We start from the raw sequence: 22,130 nt of genomic DNA, 5'->3' as shown, positions 1-22,130 counted from the left end.
AAAAGCAATGAAGTTGTGGAGAAGATACAATTTCTATTTAAGATGGAATGGTCATACATGAGAAGAAGACGACACAGAAAGCTAGATGCAATTAAAGGACAAATACTAAGCATTTTATGTAGGGCTGAGAAGAGAGCATATGCATATGTAGGCAGAAAAATTGCTAACCTACCTGAGGGAGGTACCAGTAGCCAGTTATCTGGGCTTGAAGAATCAATAAAGGGACAGTATTTCTCAGCGTGTGCTGGACAAACAGCCTGTAACAACACTGTACATGAGAGGTACTATCATGGTGATTTCAGGGCTACCAGTCTGGGATTCTTAATCAGTGCAGCACTTTTCTGATTGTTCAGGAGTCCCAGTTTAGGAGTGTCAGGAGCCACCTTGTCAATATGACTGTTTTACAGTAATCATTCCTGGCAGCCCAAGAGGGAGGACACAAAGATAGGCACGATGAGTTGTATGAGACAAAGTCATTTGTTGGTTGCTTTAGACTTGTGCTTGGATCTGCTCTCATTCCTTCACAGGCTCCTAGGAAGCTAGTTGCTTCTCTTTTCCTTTGGTCTCTTTCTTTGGCCTGGGCATGTCCTGTGTGCCTACCTCACCATGACTGCAATTAATCAGCTGGACCCCTTGACCTGCATAAGGAAGGAGAAGGAGTGGATGCAGAAACAATTTGTCCCTGTCACTTTAGTTCCTTTTGCGAGATAAATACTTTCTATCCATCCTACTCAGAGGATGCCAGATAAGCTTTGGTATAAGGGTATTTCCAGGCTACCTAAGTGATTTGGACATTTAAAAAGGAGGGAGAAAGTGGTTCATTACCATATGTGACTAACTGGTCTCAGAGTGTTGAGCTAGGACTGGTCAGTGCTGTTCTGGCATAGCATGTTCTTCAGTAACTGGCACTAAGGATATTGGTAAGTGCTTGTTGATTGGAGCATCCCACTCTTTTCTAAGGCTCCTGAATGGAAGAAGTTATTCTTAACACAGCATTGCCTCTTAAAATGTATAGATTCAGTATTAACAATGTGTAACTTTAAAAAGTCAAGGAAATTATAATACATATTTCACTGAATCTAAGAGAACCTATTTCCTTATTGTACATTGACAAGAAAATATTGTGTTGCAGTTTTGTTGAGAGAATTGTCTTCCCTTAGTTGATCATCAAATTAATTGACAATCATATAATTTCATTAAATCACTAATATTAAATATAACCCTAAATCTACATGGAAAGCTGTATGGTGATTTTTATGTAGTTCCAATTACATTCTAGTGTGTTGCAGTGTTATATATAGGATTTCCATGACAAATAAGAATCTTCTCTCAATATTGAATGTATTCAACTATGTTTAATATCACAGAAATTTCAGGCTCAGTAGACATGACTGAAAAAGCACTGAGCTTCTGACACCTTCAAAGTTACTTTAAAAAACTAATTTCTGTCACTATAGAATTTTCTGCAATACCGATGAATAAAAAAAAAATGCATGCCTCATACATCACTACCACTTGGCACTGTCTTGGGTGTGTTCACTCCTTCAATAGAGAAGAGAAGTAGTGACAGCCTTAAGTGTTAAGAAATGGAAAAAGAATTATCCTTGTTTTCAGATGATATATTTGGAAAGCCCTGAAAATTAATAGAAAGATTACTATAAATAATATAAGAACTTTGTGATAGCAGAGGCCTCAGAATTAATAAAAAATACTATCAACAATAGAAGTGATAACAGTTTAAGAAAACAGAGTACTATAGCCGTGATATATACAGAAGATGGTGTAGATAATAAAAGATTGCATTTAGAGTAGCAAAATAAATAAGCAAACAAAATAAGTGGGCATAAACTCCAGATGTTCCAAATCTGCAAGGGAAATCATTAAGTATTCTTGAAAATGAAAAAGGAGGCTTGGATGAGCAGAAAGATGTCTGGGACAGTAAGACAGTATCATAAAGAGGATATTCTGTTTAATTCATGAGTTTAAAGCAATCTCAATATGAATTCCATCAATACAAAATACAAATAGTTTCCTCTGGTACTAAGTAATCTGTTTATAAGGCAAAATGAAAGTAACTAACTGGCAAAACATCCAGGAAACGTCTTAAAGACAAGGAATGCAGGAGAGGAAGGAACCATCTCTGCCAAGTATTAAACCATCCTAAAAATGATTACTTATAAGAAAAGGGCAAAAGGTGGAAGAAACAGAAATAAGTGCTCTATTTTTTGTAATTTTATCTTCCGAACTATGTAAACATTTTATGTAATTATAAAATTTGAATTTGAAGGAAAATTTCTAAAATCTTAAAGCAGGATAAAAAATGAATCTGACAATTGTATAGCTTGGAGCTTAGCAAAAAGAAATGATTTTTAAGTGATATTAAAACATAACTCATTATCCATACAAAGATACACTTTTTAGAGGAAAGAAATTTCAAAATTGATAAATTACAAAAACTCATTTCATAAATCAAGGAAATTATTAAATACTAGGTTTATATCAAAGGAACTCAAGAGGCAATTTGAAGGAGTTTTCAAGAGTCAGTGTGTTACTTTTCTTGTTGAGACAAAATATCCAACACCCAAAGTTAAAGGAGGAAAGGGTCATTTGGCTCATGATTTACAGATGTTTCAGTTCATCGTTGGTTGACTCCAAACCAGGGTGACATGGCAGAAGGAGTTTGAAGAGGAGAAATGTTTCAAGGCAGGCAGAAGGCAGCAGGCAGCAAGAGCCCACCAATGACCCTCTCTCTGTCCCTTATATCTTATCCAGGCTACCTGCCAGGATAGGGCAGCCTTAAGGTTAGCGTCACACCATGAATCAATCCCAGCACCACATCCTTGATCCCAGCATCACACACCCTAGATTGAGCCATCTCCAAAAAGGCCCATCTAGGACCCCATGTGAGTTTGTGGGAGACATCTAGAGATAGATTATAACAGCCAAATATTTCAAAAAGAATAATAATAAATAAAATAGTTGAAAAAGTCATGTAAAAATCCTGTGACTTCTTAGTAATTCTAAGGACATTCTTGTCTGAAAACAGTCCCTTAATCTGGTCAAGTCCCAGATTTCCTTTATTTATATAAAGGAAATAAAATGATGCCACAAGATGAAGCAACCTGTTTTGCTAATTATTATATTATTAAGGAAAAAGAGGGAGAGGCAACCAACCAATGAAAGAAACTTGAGACAACCTACTAAAATGTAATTCTGGGACCCTATTTACAGTCTAATTAATAATATTGACAGAAATAAATCAGACACACAGGCTTAAAGATCATATGCTTTTCCTTATGTGAGAGACTCAAAGTATAAATAAAGAAAAGGGCAAAAAAAGAGACACAGAATAGGAAATATGAACACAGATCTTCAGTGAATGAAAAGGAGGCAAAACAATGAAGGGGGGAAGAAAGGAAGGGAATGTAAAATGAAATGAGATGTGTCATGTACATGTGCCGATGGCTCACAATGAAGGTATTAGTGATATACTGAAAATGTGTACTGATAAAATAAAACAAGAAAAAATAAAGCAAAAACAAAGTATGATAATAACTTTGTGGTTACATTTATATAAAGATTCTTTATGCCTTAGTAATGCATACCAAACCTTTTCAGATGAAGTGACACTATGTGTGAGACATAGCCGAAGTATTACTTTTGTTGGACCCACATACATTTTCTTTCTTGTTTTTTTTTCCACTATAGTAGATTTTCATTGGCTCTAAAAATATTGTTTTATGATATATGAAAAAGTGCAAAGCATTTTATTCAATCTTAAAGGTTAATTTTTTCCTATTTTCAAGATAAATTAAAATATGTTTATATGTTCCTAAAAGTATTGTGGTTCCTGGCATTGTGCTTACTATGATTACTGGATGTGTCTGGTTGGCCTGAGTTTCTGCAGAATGATCCAGTAGGGAAAGGAAGGACTGGGAAGATGGGTGCCTGCAGAGTGAGTAATGTGAAACTGGCTACGACTCATTATAGCTAAACCTGTGTGATGGGTACGAGACCCTCGTGTCTTCCTTTCACTTTTACCCATATTTGAACATTTCCGTAAAAATAAGTTAAATATCAATTTTGAAAAGAGTTAAACATTTCTTTGCTTTTTTCTGTAAAATAAATCTTGGCTTAAGCTTATTTTCTTTTATTGTTTTTTTTTTTTTTTTTTTTTCCCCCCTGGAGATCTCAGATACTTGAAAGTGAAAGTTATAAAGTCTTATTGAGATGATAGGGCTTTTAAGAACTTCACTTTCTAATTTTTGGGGTGAGGATATAGAGAAAGCATAACAACCATACAGACAGGGCTGCTGCGTCCCAACTTCACTTGGAGAACAGGGCCCTTATGAAAATTTAACAGTGTTTCGTTTTCTTTTAGTACTAATGACTGAACCCAGGGCCTTCACTTTTTTAATTTTTCAACACAGGGTCCATCTACTGACCCATCCCTCTTCCTGTCACTTGTTCCTGCAGAGACTACAGAGCACTCAAAGGTAAAAGAAGTACTTCTTTTCTGCATTCTTAGTCATTTGATTATGAAAAAACTTCTTCTCTAGCCATAGAATAACTCCCTGCAACAAAACTGATCTGTAGCCAAAGGAGCATTATCTTATTTCTGGCCAAACAGCATCATTTTCCTCCCTGAGATTGCTGCTCAGAGTCCAATTGACAAGGGCCACACCAAGCCTGAAGCAATAGCTCTTGTCTGTCTTGCACGGGCACTTCCGCTTGAAGGTCTAACAAGAAGAAATCCAGATTTGGGCACTAAAGAGTTTTCATAGGGGTTCAGACTTGAAATACCTTGGCTCTTAGGTTCCTGGCCTGCTACCTAAGAACACGAGCATTCCCCTGTGATGTCCACTCAGAATGAGTACATACAGTGTTCTTTGGGTTCCAAGAAGGAAAAGTAGAAGCTGGAAAGCTTTATGGAGGTCTAGGCTTGGTACTCACACAAGGTCATCTCCTCACACAATGCTTTTTGAAGGTGACCTTGTGTGACCTCATCTACTGAGAGTTCAGTCACAAAGGCCACTCTGGATGACTGTAAACAAAGAGGTACAAAGTCACATCAAAGAAGGTACATCAAACCAACCAGATCGAATTCTAATCTGTCAACACTGATAAATCAGTGGAATTTTACCATCAGAACGAGGCCGGCAGGGTAAAAGGAGTGAAGAAAATGTAAAGTTATAAAGGCAAGCAACATCAGTGGCCAGCTAACTTTCAAGCCCTGAAAGGTCAACGTGAATGTTTACCCTGCCTGATGGACCATTATTCCCATATGAGAGGCAGATGCCCCAACATTCAGCATTCAAAGCCATTGACTTCTCAATGACCTAGCCTACCTGGTGCTGCTCTCAGGCTATAATAGCTACCTTGTGACATTTGTCTCCCCTGTTGTTCACCCAAAACCAAATGTCCTGGAGAAGCTGATGTGGCTTCTAAATCTGCCTGATAAGCATGTTTCTCCCTTCACATTAATCAGCGTTTCAGTTTAGAGACACTGGTCTCCAGTGAGTTACTTAGTCAACCTGAATTCTTGGGATCAATTCTAGGGTACTGGTAACATGGAACCTGCAGATTTACAAGGCAGAGAGAGGGTCAGACCATGGACCTTAGGGAACATCTCCTGGAGATTGATTCCAGCATGCCACCAGTTGTCTTCTCTTGGGGATATCCCATCCTCCAACTGCACATTTTATTCCAATTTTCATATGTTCACAGTATTCAAAGGTGTTTGTGGGATATTGAAAAAGTGGCCACAGAGCTTTATAGCTCCTGCATGAAGAGATGGAATCCCTCTCTTCCCCCTTGAATTGGGACTATCTGAGAGCCAAATGGTCCACCCACCTCAACCATTCCAGCTGATAGCAACCACCCCTAAAAGAAGAACCATGGTGCTCATGAGGCAGCTGACCACTAGTGTCTGCAGGAGTCCAAGCAAGACCAACCTCAGGACTACTTAGGTGCTCAGACTCACAAGCTGAATAAATGCTTGTTGCTTTAAGCTCCTAAATGTTGGGATAGTGCATTATGCAATGGCAGACAATGGATACAGAAATAATTATTTTTAATAACTCACAATATGCCCTGAAGTTACTGCTACAGTTTTGTTTCTGAGAAGCCATAACTATTTCTTGACATAACATAGTTAGGATTTATTTTAGGCTCTTACATGAGCCTCAATGGTTCGTTTTTTGTTGTTGTTTGTTTGCTTTTTGTGGTACTGGGGATTGAACTCAGTACCTTGCACTTGCCAGGCAAGTGCTTATTCTACTGAGCTATCTCCCCGGCCCACCTCAATGGCTCTTGAAGAAAAAGATCACCATTCTTTTATCAAGACGGTGCTAAAATGTGAGAGGCTGAACAAATGCCACAGATTGTTATGGGATTTTTTAGGAGACAGAGGAAAGTTAAATATACTTTTAAAATTGTTGTTTTTAGATGTAGATTTCTGACCTTCAGCCTGCGGTCTGGATCTCCGCTGCATAGAGAATTTACAGATACTTTGAATGATTTCCAGGCTGGGCTTAAGTTATTCATGACAACCTGAGAAAAGAGAGAGAAGTGGTGAGGGGGGAAGAGATGCTTGACATTTTCACATTTCAACATGAAAACTGTTTGAGAAGCCATTGTGATGCTTATGAAAAGGACAATTCCTGGAAACAGATTCCTTAATGAAAACTTGGAGGAGCAAAGCTTTTCAGATATCCAATAAGCAGGTTATTATTGGCAGAAGTTGTATGGTCACTGGTCTGTTTTATGAACAATGACAACAACGCTGTCCAGCACATACACACTGAGGACAATCCCTTCCAAACCAGAAGGATTGGAACTTAAGAAGAGGTCCCTGGCTGTTGTTGAAAAAGGAATGCCAGCCCACCTCTTAGGGCTGTCAGTCCTATGGCATACACTCCCTTCCCTTGCGGTTACAGAGGCAAAGAGCCCTCGGAAGAATGGAAGATGAAGCAGGACACTTCTACCTTGAAAGAACATGGTGATATTTGGTAATCTGTGACTTGGAGTTATATCATTTTCTAAAGAGAGGTTTCTAGAAGAAAAATCCTGGGAGCTTTCTTAAACTAGCTCATCCCCATCTTATAAAACATTCTGGAAGGACACAATAGGGAAGTTCTTAAGATAACAAACTAAGCCTAGAATACAATAAATTCCTTTTAAAAGCAGCAGCTTATTAATCGTGAGCTTGACTAAATCCTGTCCAAAAACTCATCTGAGCAGAGTCTTGTCTTGCCTTCATCCTGCTTCAAATGATTCAGTTTGGCTCAGTATGTGTAAGTGGCTTCTCCACACCTAGCATTGTAGTATACAGCTTGGGGAAGGGTTTGCCAAAGTGTGGCTCCTGGACAAGAGAGTGCTACACCACCTGGCAACTTTTTACCAGTGTAGATTATTGGGCTCCACTCAATCATATTAACCAACTCTCTTTAGATGGGTCTCCTAGGTCATTCTGATGCATAAGGTTTGATAACCACTGGTATAGGGACATATAGATAAAGTTCAATGGAATTCTGTCATACTGGTTTTTCTTAGTGTTTAAAACAATTCTCTATCCAAATAACAAAATTATGGGGGTGCCAGCCACAGGTCTGTATGAGATAGATATGCAACAATAAGGGACTTTTGGAGCCAGGTGCCCAAAACCTCCTGGAATGCATGGCTAGAGATTAAAAGACATCCCATGGGAACACAAGTCCAAATATGATAAAATCATAATGCTTTAAGGAATGAATGATCTGACCTTCTCCACACCGTACTCTGATTCATCACTGAGATGGGCCTTAAGGTCAGTCATATAACAGACCACCCTGACCTCTTCTATCCTTCCTCTGTCCCCTATGTGAATTCTTGAGCAGGCATCCTTCTTCTGTCCTTTATCCTTGCTTCCTGGTTCTATCAATAGAAATCCATAGAAGCATCAGTTCAGGGCTGTCTTTATGAGACACACTGAGGGGTCTGCATTAATTGCAGTCCCTCTGGTCCTTTGTGGAGTTTAAATTGTACACTGACTCTGAGTAATCTCTTATCTTTTGGGTCATGTTACAGACATGAACTGCAACGTATGATTTTATGAGTGATTCCCTCTCCACTGAACTCATTAACATAACCATGAATTACCTAGTAAATTATGGATACATTATTAAATTTATTTACTGTGTTAAGATAGAGAGATATGTTCCTCTGTGGCTTTTTCTTATCTTCTGATACCTCAAAAATAATCAAAGTGATAGTAAGAAGTAAGAGTAGATGAAAGTATTTGAGTTAATTTTACTTTCACACCTTTTTATGAAAATGCTAAGCAGTAACAATGTATTATGGTAACAGTTTTGAAAAATTCAACAGCAGATCAAAATTTCCATTATCAATTTCTGAAATTTAAGCTATGTGTTTATGTATGTACATGTATGTGTGTGCCTCTGTTTGTGCTACTGAAAAGAAATCAATGTCATGTTGCTTGATAGACTGGAAAACTTTATAATCAATAATTCTTATGAAACTCTAGGAGCCCTCAGTATTGGGGGAAGGGATAAAGTGCTAGAGACTTTTGGGAATAAAGAATTTATCAATATTGTAATGGTTGATAAATTATGTCAACTTGAGAGGTTGAGAAGCTTAACTAAGTGACCCAGCAGGGGGCCAGAGTCCTCACTTTATATACCTCCTGAGCCTGCACAAGAGGAAGGCACAGAGATGGTATGAGTGCTACATCTGCCTTAGGGCGGGTAGCCTGCACACAATAGAAGGGAAGAAAAGAGGATTTCTCCCCCACCCTTTTGCTCTTGCTGCTCTCTGCATCTTCTGCTGCCTTGCACAGTTGTCTCTGTTCCATTCCACCCTGCCTTGGGCCAGCTGATTATGGACCAAAACTTCTACAAACTGTGAGCTAAAAAACCTTCCTTCCTTAATCCCAGACATCAGGTATTTTGTCTCAGCAATGAGAGAAAAGTAACCAAGATGGAATTAAATACTACTAATAATAAGAATGCTCTCAGGAACAAAGAAATAGAAGCTCTTGTGAGAGAAATCCAAACATATGTTACTGATATCCTTTCTTCCCCATTAAAGTGCCTTCTCAGATTGTAGCAAAATTATGCATGAATACTACTGTGGCTTCTTCTCAAGATTTAATTACTTCTCCCCAAAATTTCTTGCACCACAAGAATCTTTATGTATAACAGAGGCTGTATTTGGTGATGAAGAAGTGGGGGTCACCCAAGGTAACTATGCCAGTAGAATTTCAAGCTATTCCCCAGGTACTGAGTTCCAGAGAACTAGAATGTAGTAGACATATTATTTGAGCTCAAGTCCATTCATTTGTTTCATTAAACACATGTTATTTTATGCAAATGATATGCTGGACAACATCCACAATTAGCCCATCCAAGGTTATTTAATTCTGATCATCTCTAAGGATGGCAAGAAAAATTGCCATTACAACAGCTGCAACTTTGTTGCTTTATGAAAATAGAATTGGATTTATGGTGTAAATTAACATTATCATCCCATGAAAATTCACGGGAGTTTCTCCTTTCTTCCCCACTGGAATACACACAACAGGCTCCACTCTCAGCTGCAAATGATTCCAGCACTACTATTCCATTGCCTTCTTTGGTGCCCTAAAGAATCCTTCTTGGACTGGTTTGTATGTAAAATTTAAAAAAAAGTGAAGATTGGTATTGGTTGCTGGATGTACATATGGAAAGGTGAGCAGCCGGGGTCATTATGGGAAGATGGAAGGCTTGGGGTCAGCTGGAGGAGGAAGAGAGGGTGAGAGGGAAGACATTTTGACCAAATGGCTATGGTGATGGATGGCTTTACAGATGAGACATCAGGCCAGTGGACGTACTTTCCCTAGGGAGCAGCAGATTGGCTGCCAATATTAGAGGGAATATCAGAGTCAAACAACCTCATTGTAAATCTCAGCTCCACACTCTGCTAGGTATGAGAAGAGACCTAGGAAATAACTTCTCTGAAGTTGAATTTTTTCTTCTGTAAGTATAAGGGAATAATAATAATCCTAGCACAGGATTATTGGGAAGTTAAATAAAATAGGGCATATAGGTGACTTAGTATGATTCTTAAGTATTATCTTAATGCCATGAAGTAAACTACCTAGTGTTTCTGTTGTTATCATTAATAAGTTGCTGGCCACCTGTTGGAGGTTAACAATGGAAATTTGGAGTTAGAGAGGGGTCTTCAAATACATGAATTGAGGATTAAAAAACTTGAAAGGGCAGACTGATATTTTGAGGCCAATAAAGACTCCAGGTCTCAATACATAACTATGGATATTAAGAAATACAAAGTGGGAAGCTGGGTTGGTGGCACACACCAGCAATCTCACCAGTCTGGTGGCTGAGGCAAGAGGATCACAGCTTTAAGCCTAATGTGGACAATTTAGATTAAAAAAAAAATGTCTGAGGATAGCTCAGTACCAAAGCCCTGAGTTCAATCCCTGATACCACAATGAATGAATGAATGGATGAATGAATGAATGAATGAATGAATGAAATTTTTAAAAATATAAAGTGTTTTTCACAACAGTTAGGAATAGCTAACATGCCTCTTCTTACCTCGGTTCGGTGCACAAGCTGCTGAGTTGCATCATCGTTCATGCGAAAAATTTCCAGAAAGGGATCTGATTTACTGAAGAAATCCTAAACAGATAAATAGAGGTAAGTTTTTCCTCCTGAATTTGATCTCGACCTGATCAGCTGGGGAGATGTAATCAACACCACTCCATCTGATCTTGGCTTTCTGTTATTGATAGAGGCCAGCTCCTCATCCCTTCCTGAACATGTGCCCCTGTTCAACCTGTGTGCTCCTTTCTTTGCCCTGTGATCATACGCACCACTGCTTCTTCCTTTGCTCTTTACTCCTGTGGCCCACCCCTTGGTGGAATAAGATGCTTCTAATTGTGGAAACCCAAAGCACTCTTCAAACATCAACTCAAATCCCAGGTCTCCGAAAAGTGCTATGTCTGATGTTTAAAACATGGTTAGCCCATATGTCTACCAACAGATGACTGGATAAAGAAAATGTGGTATTTATGCACAATGGAGTCCTACACTGCCATAAAGAGAAGTGAACTTGAGTCATTTGTAGAAAAATGGATACACCTTTTGCCCACAATGTTCAGTGAAATAAATAACACATAAGCTGAAATATCACATAGTTTCGCTCATAGGAAAAACCCACATTAGAAATAAGGAACAAAATAAAATATAATAGAAAATAGGGAGCTAGATCTTTCTCAAAGAGCAAAGGAGGAGGAGCAGGAGGGAGGAGAAGGAATGAGAATGAAAAAAGGAATTAAGATGTGTTATACACATGTGCCAGCTCCACAAAAGGAATATAATAAACATTATGTACTGCAAACACATACTAATAGAAAAAAATCATGTTATGATGCCTATATTGGATGACTACAGTATCTAGACCACCTGTGGATCTATTTCTATTATCTATTTCTTGGTTTTTCTTCTTGTAAATACTTTGATTAAATAAACACTATATAAGAAAAGTTATAAAAGTTTTAGATGAATCTTTAGCTTTTAGTAAGCAGTTGTTGAGGACAGAGAAAGTCCTCTAAATCCAATCAGGATTAAGTTACTCAGAAGCTGGATTTTTCAGAAGCCTTTCATAAAAAGAAATCTATTTCTGATTCCTTTGGTCCTTTGGATTAGTCTTTACCATGCTCTATCTGAAGGCGGGCATTTCCGAGGGTGGCTCCTCCTTGGCCAGCCCTCAATGTCAGTTAACTGTCCAGCGTTTGCTTTTTCTCCATCATGTCTGGGCTCCACACTTTCCTTCAGCTCCCCTCATACTGCTCTTTGGTAATCTGTGAGAGTCATGGGAGGGTAAACTCCTGTGATGTACACATGCTTCCCTTCTCCGAAGCATCCTACCTATCTTAATTACCTGAATTCTGTGTCCACCACAACTCCAGAGCCCAAAAAGAATCAGAATTTTGTTCAGTTTCTCTGTTTTGGTCTTTCTTTCTAGCTACTGTCTGGTAGACTTCCCAGCTTCTATATCAATGTTATTTTGGGAATCAGCTTTGGGTGGGAAACCTGTCCAGGGAGTCTATATAGCTTCTATGGCTTGCTTTCCATGCCTTCAGATCTGACTGACTTAGGACATTCAAGCAGATGTATCTTTCTAGTGCTTGTAGTTGTTTTTGGTTGGAGAATGATATAAAACAAAGAGGAGCTTCAAGACAGAAAGCAGAATCTATTGTGATCCTCGTACATTTTATTTTTACCCACTAGATTATGAATTCTCAGAGGAGAGGAGCTATATTTTATTTTTGTTTATATTCCTACTTCGTCTTTTGAATCGGTAGCACCTAGACTGTAGGACATATCATTAGATGTTTACTAGGGAAGCAGAGGACTGCTTGAGGATACTGAGCAGGAAGATAATATGACCAGCTCCGTAGTTAAGACTATCTACCTAGAAACTGTAGGATTCCCCACATAGAAAAGAGATGAGAGGTAGGGAGAACTCTTCCTCTCTACCCAATCAGGAACTGAACACCATGCTTTGCCAGCGCCCTGAGTCCTGAATGTACCTTTTGCTCCCATCAGCAGCCCCTGAGACCTCATCTCTTTTGCAAATGGCCTACTTCTTTCCCGGACGAGATTCTAGCTGATTCCTTCTGCTATACATTTAGCAAGACATTTGCCCCTCAGGCTTCTTTCTCTTTCCACATTCATCTTAAAAAGACTGGAGCTTCTTTCTGTCCTCTCCTCCCTGGTGAATGTGGGCCACACTACCTCATTCCTGTGTGCCCTGCGGCTCCTTCTTACTAGCTCAAGCTTTACCTCCTGAAATAGATTATCAGTTCTTGAGGGGACAGGGTTATGAATTACATTCAGAAACTGCTGACCACAGTGGAAGAACTCTATCAATTACTGTTCCATTTTTTATTGATAATTCAAAACTTTGGCTATCTTCATTTTTATTTAAAAATAGAAAAACTATGAAGATGACAAAAATAATATAAAAAATTAACCATAATCCTACTGCTAATTCCATAAACATTGTTTATAATCTTCTTTTAGACTCTAGATATAATTTTCTTTGCTTTCTTCCTTTAAAAATATGTATATGTAGTCATTCTCTGTGTACCATTCAGTATCCTGTTCTTTTCACTTGGTGTTTAAATGCTTTATTTCATATTATTTGTAAAATAGGGTGAGCATGGAGTTGACGTCTGGAGGACACAGAGTAAGTCAAACAAATAAAGGCCAAATGGAGTCTCTGCTTTCTAATAATGACAACACATTAGAGCTTTCCATTTTTCCAAGTCTTAGTTTCTTGTCTTTAAGTTTGAAGAGCATCACTCTCTGCCTCACAATGGTGTAGGAGGAGGGGAGGAGCTGACACATGTGTGTCAGGTCCCCAGCCCAGGCTTGACCTTGAGGAACACTGGCTGCTACAATCATCAGAAGACAATACAGTCAGATGCTCTGTAAAGAGATACATAAATCTCGGATGATTATGATGAAGAAGGCATCTGGCTTCTAGAAGCAAAACAGTCTGCAAGCAGCTCAAATACATCAAGTGTATATTCAGATATTTGTATCTTCCAAAGAACTCTAGCTCTAGTTGTATGGTCATTTTCAGCTAGGAGTGTTGGCTTTCTTTGCTTGGCCACCAATATTAAAATGACCCTTGGGACAGTTCAGAGCAATGAAGATCAATGAATTGGGCATTTTACTGAAGTTTCTATCTGGTGAAGTTCTTTAATATACTAGAGATCACATTACTCTTCCTTATGGCCTGATATGAAAGGCATTCAGTCCAGAGAAAAAATGGAATGGTGGTCAGGAGAGACTGGGAAGAGGTAGCAAGGTAGAGGCACAGAGAGAAGTTAGATAGCAGATGCCAAAACACGGCTAGGCAGGAATAATTTCTGATGTTCTATGGCACAGCAGAGTAACTACAAAAGTCATGATGTATTTAAAATAAATGCATAAGAATTCCCATAAGGTTACCAACACATGGAAATGATAAATATTTAAGGAGATAAAAACACTAATTACCCTGATCTTCTTTTACACATTGCATCCATGTATCAAACTAGCACACTACACTTTATAAATACACACAAATATTATGTATCAATTTAAAAAGAAGAAACAAAGAAAATAGAAAAGGAAATAGCATATTTCCTTGATAGTAGTTTTGAAAATAAAACGTTAAACTTTCAGAATCAATTGGTTCAAAGATGCAGAACCATATTTAGGCTTTATAGCCCATTAGCCTGTGACTCTGAGCACATTTTCAACTTTGTTATGCTGTACCTGTAAAATAGAAAAAATACCCACTTTTGGGAATATGGTTATGAGCATTAGAGATAATGCAGATTAGATATTTGATGCCTGCACACTGTACATACATGCACAATAATTATGATTGTCTATCATTAATTCAGACTGGGTCACAGTTCTCAGGCAGGTGTACCTGAAGAGAGTAAAGTCATAGCATAGCAGGTAGAGATTTTACATTACTGCAGAGAAGGGGTCAACAAACCAAGGAGGCTTGCTGTTTGTTTTTGTGAATAAAGTTTTATGGGAACACAGCCATACCCATTCACTTCTGTTTCTTCTAAGGTTGTTTTCATGTTTCAAAGGCAGAGCCGAATTGTAGGAACAGAAGCCATATGGTTTGCAAAGCCTAACATTTTTACCATCTGGCCTTTTACAGAAAATGTTTTCTGTGCTCTACTTTGAAGACAGAATACTTATACTAAATTCCGTCAAACTAGCCTCATTGTAGTCTATAATGATTTAATATTACAAATGTGGAGGCCACCAGTGTGGAAACAAGTTCCAATTTACCAGTGTGACTACCTGCTTAGGAAAGGGAGGAGAAAAAATATCTTACCAGCTTTAATGCTCCAAAGAGATTATTATATCCACATCTCTACTTGTTAGGCTGTTAAGAGGTTGCTAATGTAATAGACATACCTTAGAAATTAGAAAGCCTCTCTCCCTACTAAGTAAATTGTATTAACTTTAGATAAGACAGTTATTTCTTACAAGCCTAATCTATTTTATGCACTAGCTCTCAATGAAGAAGGAAGGCCTCTTAGATTTCAGATCCCAGATTTCCATCCTGGATAGATGACTTCTAATCTTCTGAACAATATTGGAAAAGCAAGTTAAAATGAATACTTCTGTCTAAAGGAAGGAGATATTTCCTAGTCACTGTGTTTCAAAAAGTACTTAGTGTTCCTTGATATACCATTCAATAGTGATTCTCAAACTTTTGGTCTTTTCTTCCATGCATTCTTAAAAAATTATTGGTGATCCCCCACCCAGAATTTTTGTTTATGTGTGCTATATCTAGCAATACTACCATATTATAAAATTATACAATTTTAAAATATTTATTTGTTGCATTAAAAATCATTATGTAATAATAAAAAGAGCATCTTATATGAAAAATACTGCTATTTTCCAGATTAAAAAATAGTGAGAATGCTATTATTTTATATTGTGGGAAACCAATTTCATGACTGGCTTCATAGAAGGCAGTAGGATTCTCCTATCTACTTCTGCATCTAATTTGGTGTGCTGTTAGGTGTCATTTACCCCCTGGAATACTCTATTGCCCTTGTATGAGAATGAAGAAAGAAACCAATACCTTGGTATTATTATAGCAACAGATTCAACCTCATGAACTCCCTTGAAAGGACCTAAAGGCTTTGGACACCAATTGGAGAGCTGCTGTCCTCTAATGCATGCATACCTTCCTACTCTATAGCTTCATTTTCCCTTATTATACGTGACAATGCCACTACATCTCCTACACATCCTGGGTGCAAGCTAACATATGTCCTTACTCATATTGCAGATAAAAAATGGATGGAATCCCTGTGCCACTCGTTTTTTGAGGTGTAAACATATGTGGCTTTAAGAAAGAAGACAAAAAAAAGGCAGCTGGGTTAGAGCAGTGGTTTTCAATCTGAGATCCTTAGCTAATAGGAGTGCTCGGAGTTCCTGTAAGGGGACTGGGCATCAGATCTATACTATTGTTTAAAACCAATGGCATACTTTCCCCACATTTTCACATTGCAATTATTACATGTATGTAGAAATCAGTTATTTTCATAATACTTGTGAATATGATAGAAAACTAAGAATTTTATCTCATGCTGGCTTTTAGAGATGATATATTTTCTCGATTGATACATATGCTCCATGGTTATCAATGACAGTGGCTATAAAATTGTTTAATGCTAAAAGCTCAAAACGGGACCTCTTTAAGAACCTCTTGAGTATATATTTTTTTTTCTGTTTGTGACATAAACTAATCACAGTCCAGTATTCTGGTTCTATCATAAAAATCATTGGGGCACACTGAGTTTTCCAAAGATGAGCACCACAGTGTTCACTGTCCCCACACGTTTGTACAATATGACCTGGCCACTCCATCAAGTCCTGGAGCCTTATTCACCTAAATCTGAGCTAGCTTTATGATTCACTCATAACCAATAAGTGTAGTTGAAGTGATGATGCATGATTTTCAAGGTTATATCGGAAATGACTGTGAAGCTTCTACCTGGTTTTCTTGGGATGCTCTTTCTGGGAGAGCCCAGGCAAACTCTAGGAAATGCAGCTTCCCCCAGACCCAGTCAGTGTTCTAGTTGACTGTCTTAGCTGAACTAGACTTTTGGCCAGCCCATATGCCAGGCATGTGGGTATAGCTAGTATATTTCTCTAGACATGCTTATCTAATAGCTGAGTATGATTTCTATCAACATCATAAGGAGAAGAAAGACCCAGTTGAACCCTGACAATTTTTAACCCACAAAAATCACTAGTTACAATAAAATAGTTATTTATGTAAGTCATTAGGATTTTAGGTGTTGTGTCAGGCTGCACTAGAAAAATAAAGCAGTGATAATGTGTCTTTGGATAAGTCAACAGATCTTGCCTAGCCTTTGTTTACTAAAGACCTTGTGTGAACTGGTTGTACAGTGTGACCTTATGCCCTGATTCGGTGACCTTTCCCTCTTTCTATCTGAGGACAAAGCCATTCAATACCAGTTGAAACTGGAGCAAGGGCCTCTGCTTTGTTTTCTGGATGGCTAGGAGTCAGAACACTATATAATCTTATTATGAAGGACTGGGGTTCTGAGGCTCACCAATGGCCAGGGCTCTGTATCTCAGTGTGACCAGTAGTGAGAATGGTCATTAGCACTGAATGAAGAACTGCAGAGGAAGCTTTCAGCTGGTGAGGAAGTATTCTTCTAACTAAAGGGACACTGTTCAAATACTTCATGGCCAACGGGCTCACTAGCAAACCTTTAGATCCCTTTGCATTGCACTGTAATGTAAATCAGTTGCATGACACATCAGAGGTACTACAGACATGGCTAAATGGAAAGAAACATTATAGACCATGAAGTGAGTAGTGTGAAGCTGTTTCACGCAGAGCCACTGGCTCTTACTTGCACTGGGGAAGACATTTAGAGCAGTTTTGTGAACTCAGGGAGACAATGAAAAAATAGTTCAGAGAAGTGAAGGTTAAAAACTCGCTACCAGCTGGGTATGAGGGCACACGCCAACATTCCCAACACTCTGGTAAACCTAGGCAGAAAAACAACAAGTTGATCCCAGCAAGGCAACTTAGAGACTTAGTGAGATCCTGTTTTTTTTTAAAAAAAAAAAAAAAAAAGACTAGGAATGGAGCTTATTGAAAATACCCTTGGCTTAAGCTCCAGTACTGTGAAAACAAAACAAAGCAAACCCTCCAGGTTTCAGCCTTTCACTCATGTTAATGTCAAAAGACAGCAGTTGTTTTCTGAGGAATTTCCATATGCTACTTTTGACTGAGCTAGCTGAGCTAGGTACTGAGACCCGTAGGATGCACTCTTAGTAGAGAAGCACAATTCCTAACTACTAAATCCAGGAAGGGCCTCAATGTCCACTAACAGATGAATGGATAAACAAAAGGTAGCACTTACATACAATGGAATACAATTCTTCTATAAAAGATAACTATGAGTCATTTGTTGGAAAATGGATGCATAGTGAAATCATAATGTCAAGTGAAATCAGATACACGAGCTTAAATATTTCATGACTTTTATTAGGTGAGAAACCTAAAATATAAATACATTAAAGAGAAAAATAAAAGATAGATAGTAGGAAACAGGGAGAGAAATCTTTTACAAATGAAGGGATCCTAAAATGGAGAAAGTAGATGGGACAGGGATAAGAAAAGATGAAAATGTGTTGTATATGTACACCAATACCCCCCAATGAATGTTATCATTATGTATCGCAAGTTGTACTAAAATAAAAAAAAATGATGGTTGTAAATGTTTCACAGTCTACTCGGAATTGTTAAAACTATTAAATGGCAGTTAGCTTTTAGGGAGAGAGTGTTTTCTGATGCCTCCAGGCAAAATGGATTGCCTTTCCCAGGACATTTATTAAGCATCTATTATCACATCTTGTCATGCCATAGCATTCTTTTGTCATTTTTTAAAGTTTATGCTTCATTTAGTTGATGAATTCAAGATTGTGGATTGAGACTGGGAGATCATTTTAGGTATTTTTCTTACCCCAGTTCTTCATATATAATAAACATGCAACACAGCTCAGCAAATGAAGGATGAGTGAGAGACTAAATCAATGGATAAGATTGTGCACTGATGTATGCAGAAATGAGCAATTTTTCTAGGTGAAAATTAAATAAGATATGCCAAGATATAAGCTGTTGTTTAACACTTCCCATGGCTTTACCATTTTCAAGCAATTCCTATAAGTCATTATTTGGAAAAGTAGTAGTGCATCCAGAAATCCCCCGCTCTCTAATCTTGCTCTGGGAAAGTGAAGTCCTCCGTGAATGTTTCCATCGATACACTGTGTCTTTTTTACTTATAGCTCTACTTATTGGGAAGTCACAGATAACATATGATGAGGGTGGGAAGGGCACTTTCACCCCTTTCTAAAGCATGGCGATTGTATAACTTTCATGGCCTTTGTTTATTCACTTATTATTTATTTGTATGTATTTGGCATAAGGTCTCACTACACAGCTCAGACTTGTGGTGATCCTCCTGTTTTCAGCCTCCTTAGTGCTGGGATTACAGGTGTGCTCCACCATGCCCAACTCAGTGGCCAGCTCAGCAAGCCCGGGGGCCAGTGCTGCCTGTGGTGCCGGGAATTGAACTTTGGTCCCTGCGCTTGCCTAAGCAGGCGCTTAGTCTACTGAGCTATTTTTCTGGCCCTCTAACATGGCCTTTGATTGAATAGAAGTTATAATTGAAAGAGCACAGATGGAAGTTAGACTGATATGGGATTAAATCTTTAATGTTACATTCACTAGCAGGATGCAGTGGTCATGAAAATGTGCCTTGCAGACCTGCAGCCACAGGGAATACAACTGAGTGGAGGTTTCCAGTTGCTGAGCTCTGAAATCTGTCCCTGCATTTTGCACTGTGGCCAGGATTCCAGTGCTGCTCCCAGCCGGTGACTGAGTACAGCAGGGGTATAAAAGCAGGCCCCTTTCTGGGAGATGTGGGATGCCCTAGAGGCTGGCTTTGGCTCTAAGATATCCAGAAACTTCCTTAGTCTGTGTGGCATTCGGGACTTTCCACCTATGTTTTGTTCCCTTGCTCCTTCATTTGTGGTCAGGCTTCTATCCCAGTCTGTTGGCTTTCCCTGATTTTCTTTTAAGTTCTCTATGCAGACACTTCTGCTAGTAAAATCCTTGCATTTGGTTGTGTCCTGGTGTCTGTTACTCAGAGGGTCTGGATTGATGGATGCATGGAATGACTTTAGACAAGTTATTTCATCTTTAAATGTCTTTCTTCATCTGCACTAGTGTTACTAATTCCTAATACATGGGGGTTATGCAAAAGATTGGATGTGATAATATATGAAAAGCTTTTAACCCTGTAATTGGAAAACACAGATGTTTAATAAATGTAGCCTTTCTTCCTTTTAACATCTTCTCTTTTCTCTGAATGTCCCTGACAATTGGGTTAAGTCATATTTTCTTGTGCATCTGGCCTGTGGTATTTGGAAACAAATAAAGTCTTAGTGTAATAAAATTGTCCTATTTTAATTACAGTCCCATCCCTTTCTCATCAACTGTTTCTCAATCTGGGGAAAGCCTTCCTATGCAGACCTCTCTGTAATCTTTGATCTGTTTAATAACGTGGGTTGAAAGGAGAAAAACAGCTTCAGGGAAAAATCTGATTAAACTGTGTGTGATAGCTTTATTACTTCCTTCAATGAGGTCAATGCCAAACATTTTACCTTGTCGTCCAATTTCCGCGCATTGAATGCAAGTTCTACGTAGTCGTCATTGCCAGATAATTCTTCAGCAATCACCTAAAGGACAAAGCACAATCAGACACAGTGGGAACGGATGAGAAATGCATGAGCCAGCAAAAATCCAGAATGAATGTGGGCCACAGATTTGTCCCACAAATCTAGTGAATGTAAGACACCATTTACAGGTATTGAAGGGAATTCCCTAGGAGAGGCAGCACTAGTCAACTGGATTTCTTTTTATGTTCAATGTGAGAGAATGAGGGATGGGGCCCAAGATGGAGGAAAAGATACTGGGAGTGTCAGTTAGAAAGAGGTTTTTGGACAACTGGTATTGGATAATACATCAACAATATATCTATCTCTCTCTATATATATCTATCTAATATATATCTATCTTTTCTACTTGGGAAATTAGTAAGTTAGAACAGTAATAGTTCTCCTTGAGTCAGACCTATAAGGGCTGGCGAATAAAGTGATCTCTGTATTCCAGACCAACAGGAATATGGTTGTCAAAGAAATATTCTGATTCCTATTTTGGAAAGGTGTAGGAACCAGCCTCTAAGTTTGTTTCCAACTGGGCTGCAAGGGAGGATGAAAACCAGAAAGACACAGAATTAACTTAGAAAAGAGGGGCCCTGGGGCTCATGTAGCTCTTAGGCAGACAGCCTTGAGCATTGGGCTCACCTCGCTTCTATTCATTTAGACACAAGCAAGCCCAGGATTCACCTGCCTCCTGTTATTCACCTCCTTCTCTACAACAGCTGACCAGGTAAACCACTGGGTCTCGCGGTGTTAACTTTTTGTGGAACTTGGAATGTGCCAGCATGCCTGCACAGTGCCTGAGGAGTACAGCTTGGCGCCTTCCTCCTTCGTGCCTGAACAGGATGTCAGGCCTTGATCTTATTATCTGGCCTTCTACAGAAAAGGCTGTCTTTGAGCTTTCTGAGAGAGTGAGAGTGAGGCAAGGGAGAAGGGTAGCAGGAGGCAGATGAAGATGGAAGAGTTGGAGGAAGAGGGGGGAGTGAGAAGGAGCAAGAACACAGGATCTAAACGCTGAATTCCTGATAAACTTTTGAAGTAAGAGAGAATACAGTCTAAGAAGCTCTTTTATAAGACACTTTCCAATATGTAACAGCCAATGAATTTCAGTCTTGAAATAAAAGTTGATGGAAAAAGAAAAAAAAAAAAACAATAATAATAACCAGAAAATAATCAAAACTCTGGAGATCACTTTTCATTGTGTAAAGGTGAAATCATGTATAAATAATGCTAGGATTTTACTCTATGTTCTGGGCCCACAGCATGTGAACATACTTATCAAACTTGTCATTTTGAGATACTAAAATTTAATCCATTGTATCTCTACTTTACATGAGCTCAATGTTTCTATTATGAATTGATGTGAGCACTTGCTGGTAGCCTCTAGAAAATTTTAGTTATTTACACTTAATGTTCAAGCTAAAAATGTTTAAAGAGGAAAAGACTCAAAAAATGTATGAGCAATTGAGAATCCAAAACTTGAGTTCAGGTACATGGGAAAAACTCAAGAACTTCTTGATAATCTAGGAATCATACTATTGATTTTTTTTATTCAGCTCTCTCTTGTCTGTTGGTATCTGAGTGCTTTTTACACTTTGTCTGAATGATGGCCTTTAGCTATTTTGTAGTCACAGACACCTCTGGAAAGACAAAGTTATGATCTTTTCTAGCCAAAAAGGTTTCAAAAATCTCACACCCATTTCCAGGTGTTTCCCTGAAGCTACTGAAGGCAGTGTTTTAATCCAAGGATCTGAGATTAAGAAA

General features: G+C 38.5%; 1 protein-coding gene across 2 annotated transcripts in view; it reads right to left on the bottom strand.

Annotated features, from left to right (window-relative positions):
* Cpne4 (copine 4) overlaps positions 1 to 22,130 on the bottom strand; it is a 542,216-nt gene that overhangs the window by 122,129 nt on the left and 397,957 nt on the right. For both annotated transcript variants that reach the window (XM_023705235.1, XM_023705229.1), the window contains 3 exons: positions 20,310 to 20,384; positions 10,596 to 10,679; positions 6,463 to 6,552 (listed from right to left, as the gene is read on the bottom strand). In XM_023705235.1, coding sequence (XP_023561003.1) covers positions 6,463 to 6,552; positions 10,596 to 10,679; positions 20,310 to 20,384 — 249 coding nt within the window. The remainder of the gene's footprint in view (positions 1 to 6,462; positions 6,553 to 10,595; positions 10,680 to 20,309; positions 20,385 to 22,130) is intronic.

This window comes from Octodon degus, unplaced genomic scaffold (assembly GCF_000260255.1).
Source record: "Octodon degus isolate 3935 unplaced genomic scaffold, OctDeg1.0 scaffold00008, whole genome shotgun sequence".
Classification (NCBI taxonomy): Eukaryota; Metazoa; Chordata; class Mammalia; order Rodentia; family Octodontidae; genus Octodon; species Octodon degus.
Note: the sequence above shows the minus strand (reverse complement) of the source record. Positions and strands in the feature narration are given on the sequence as shown.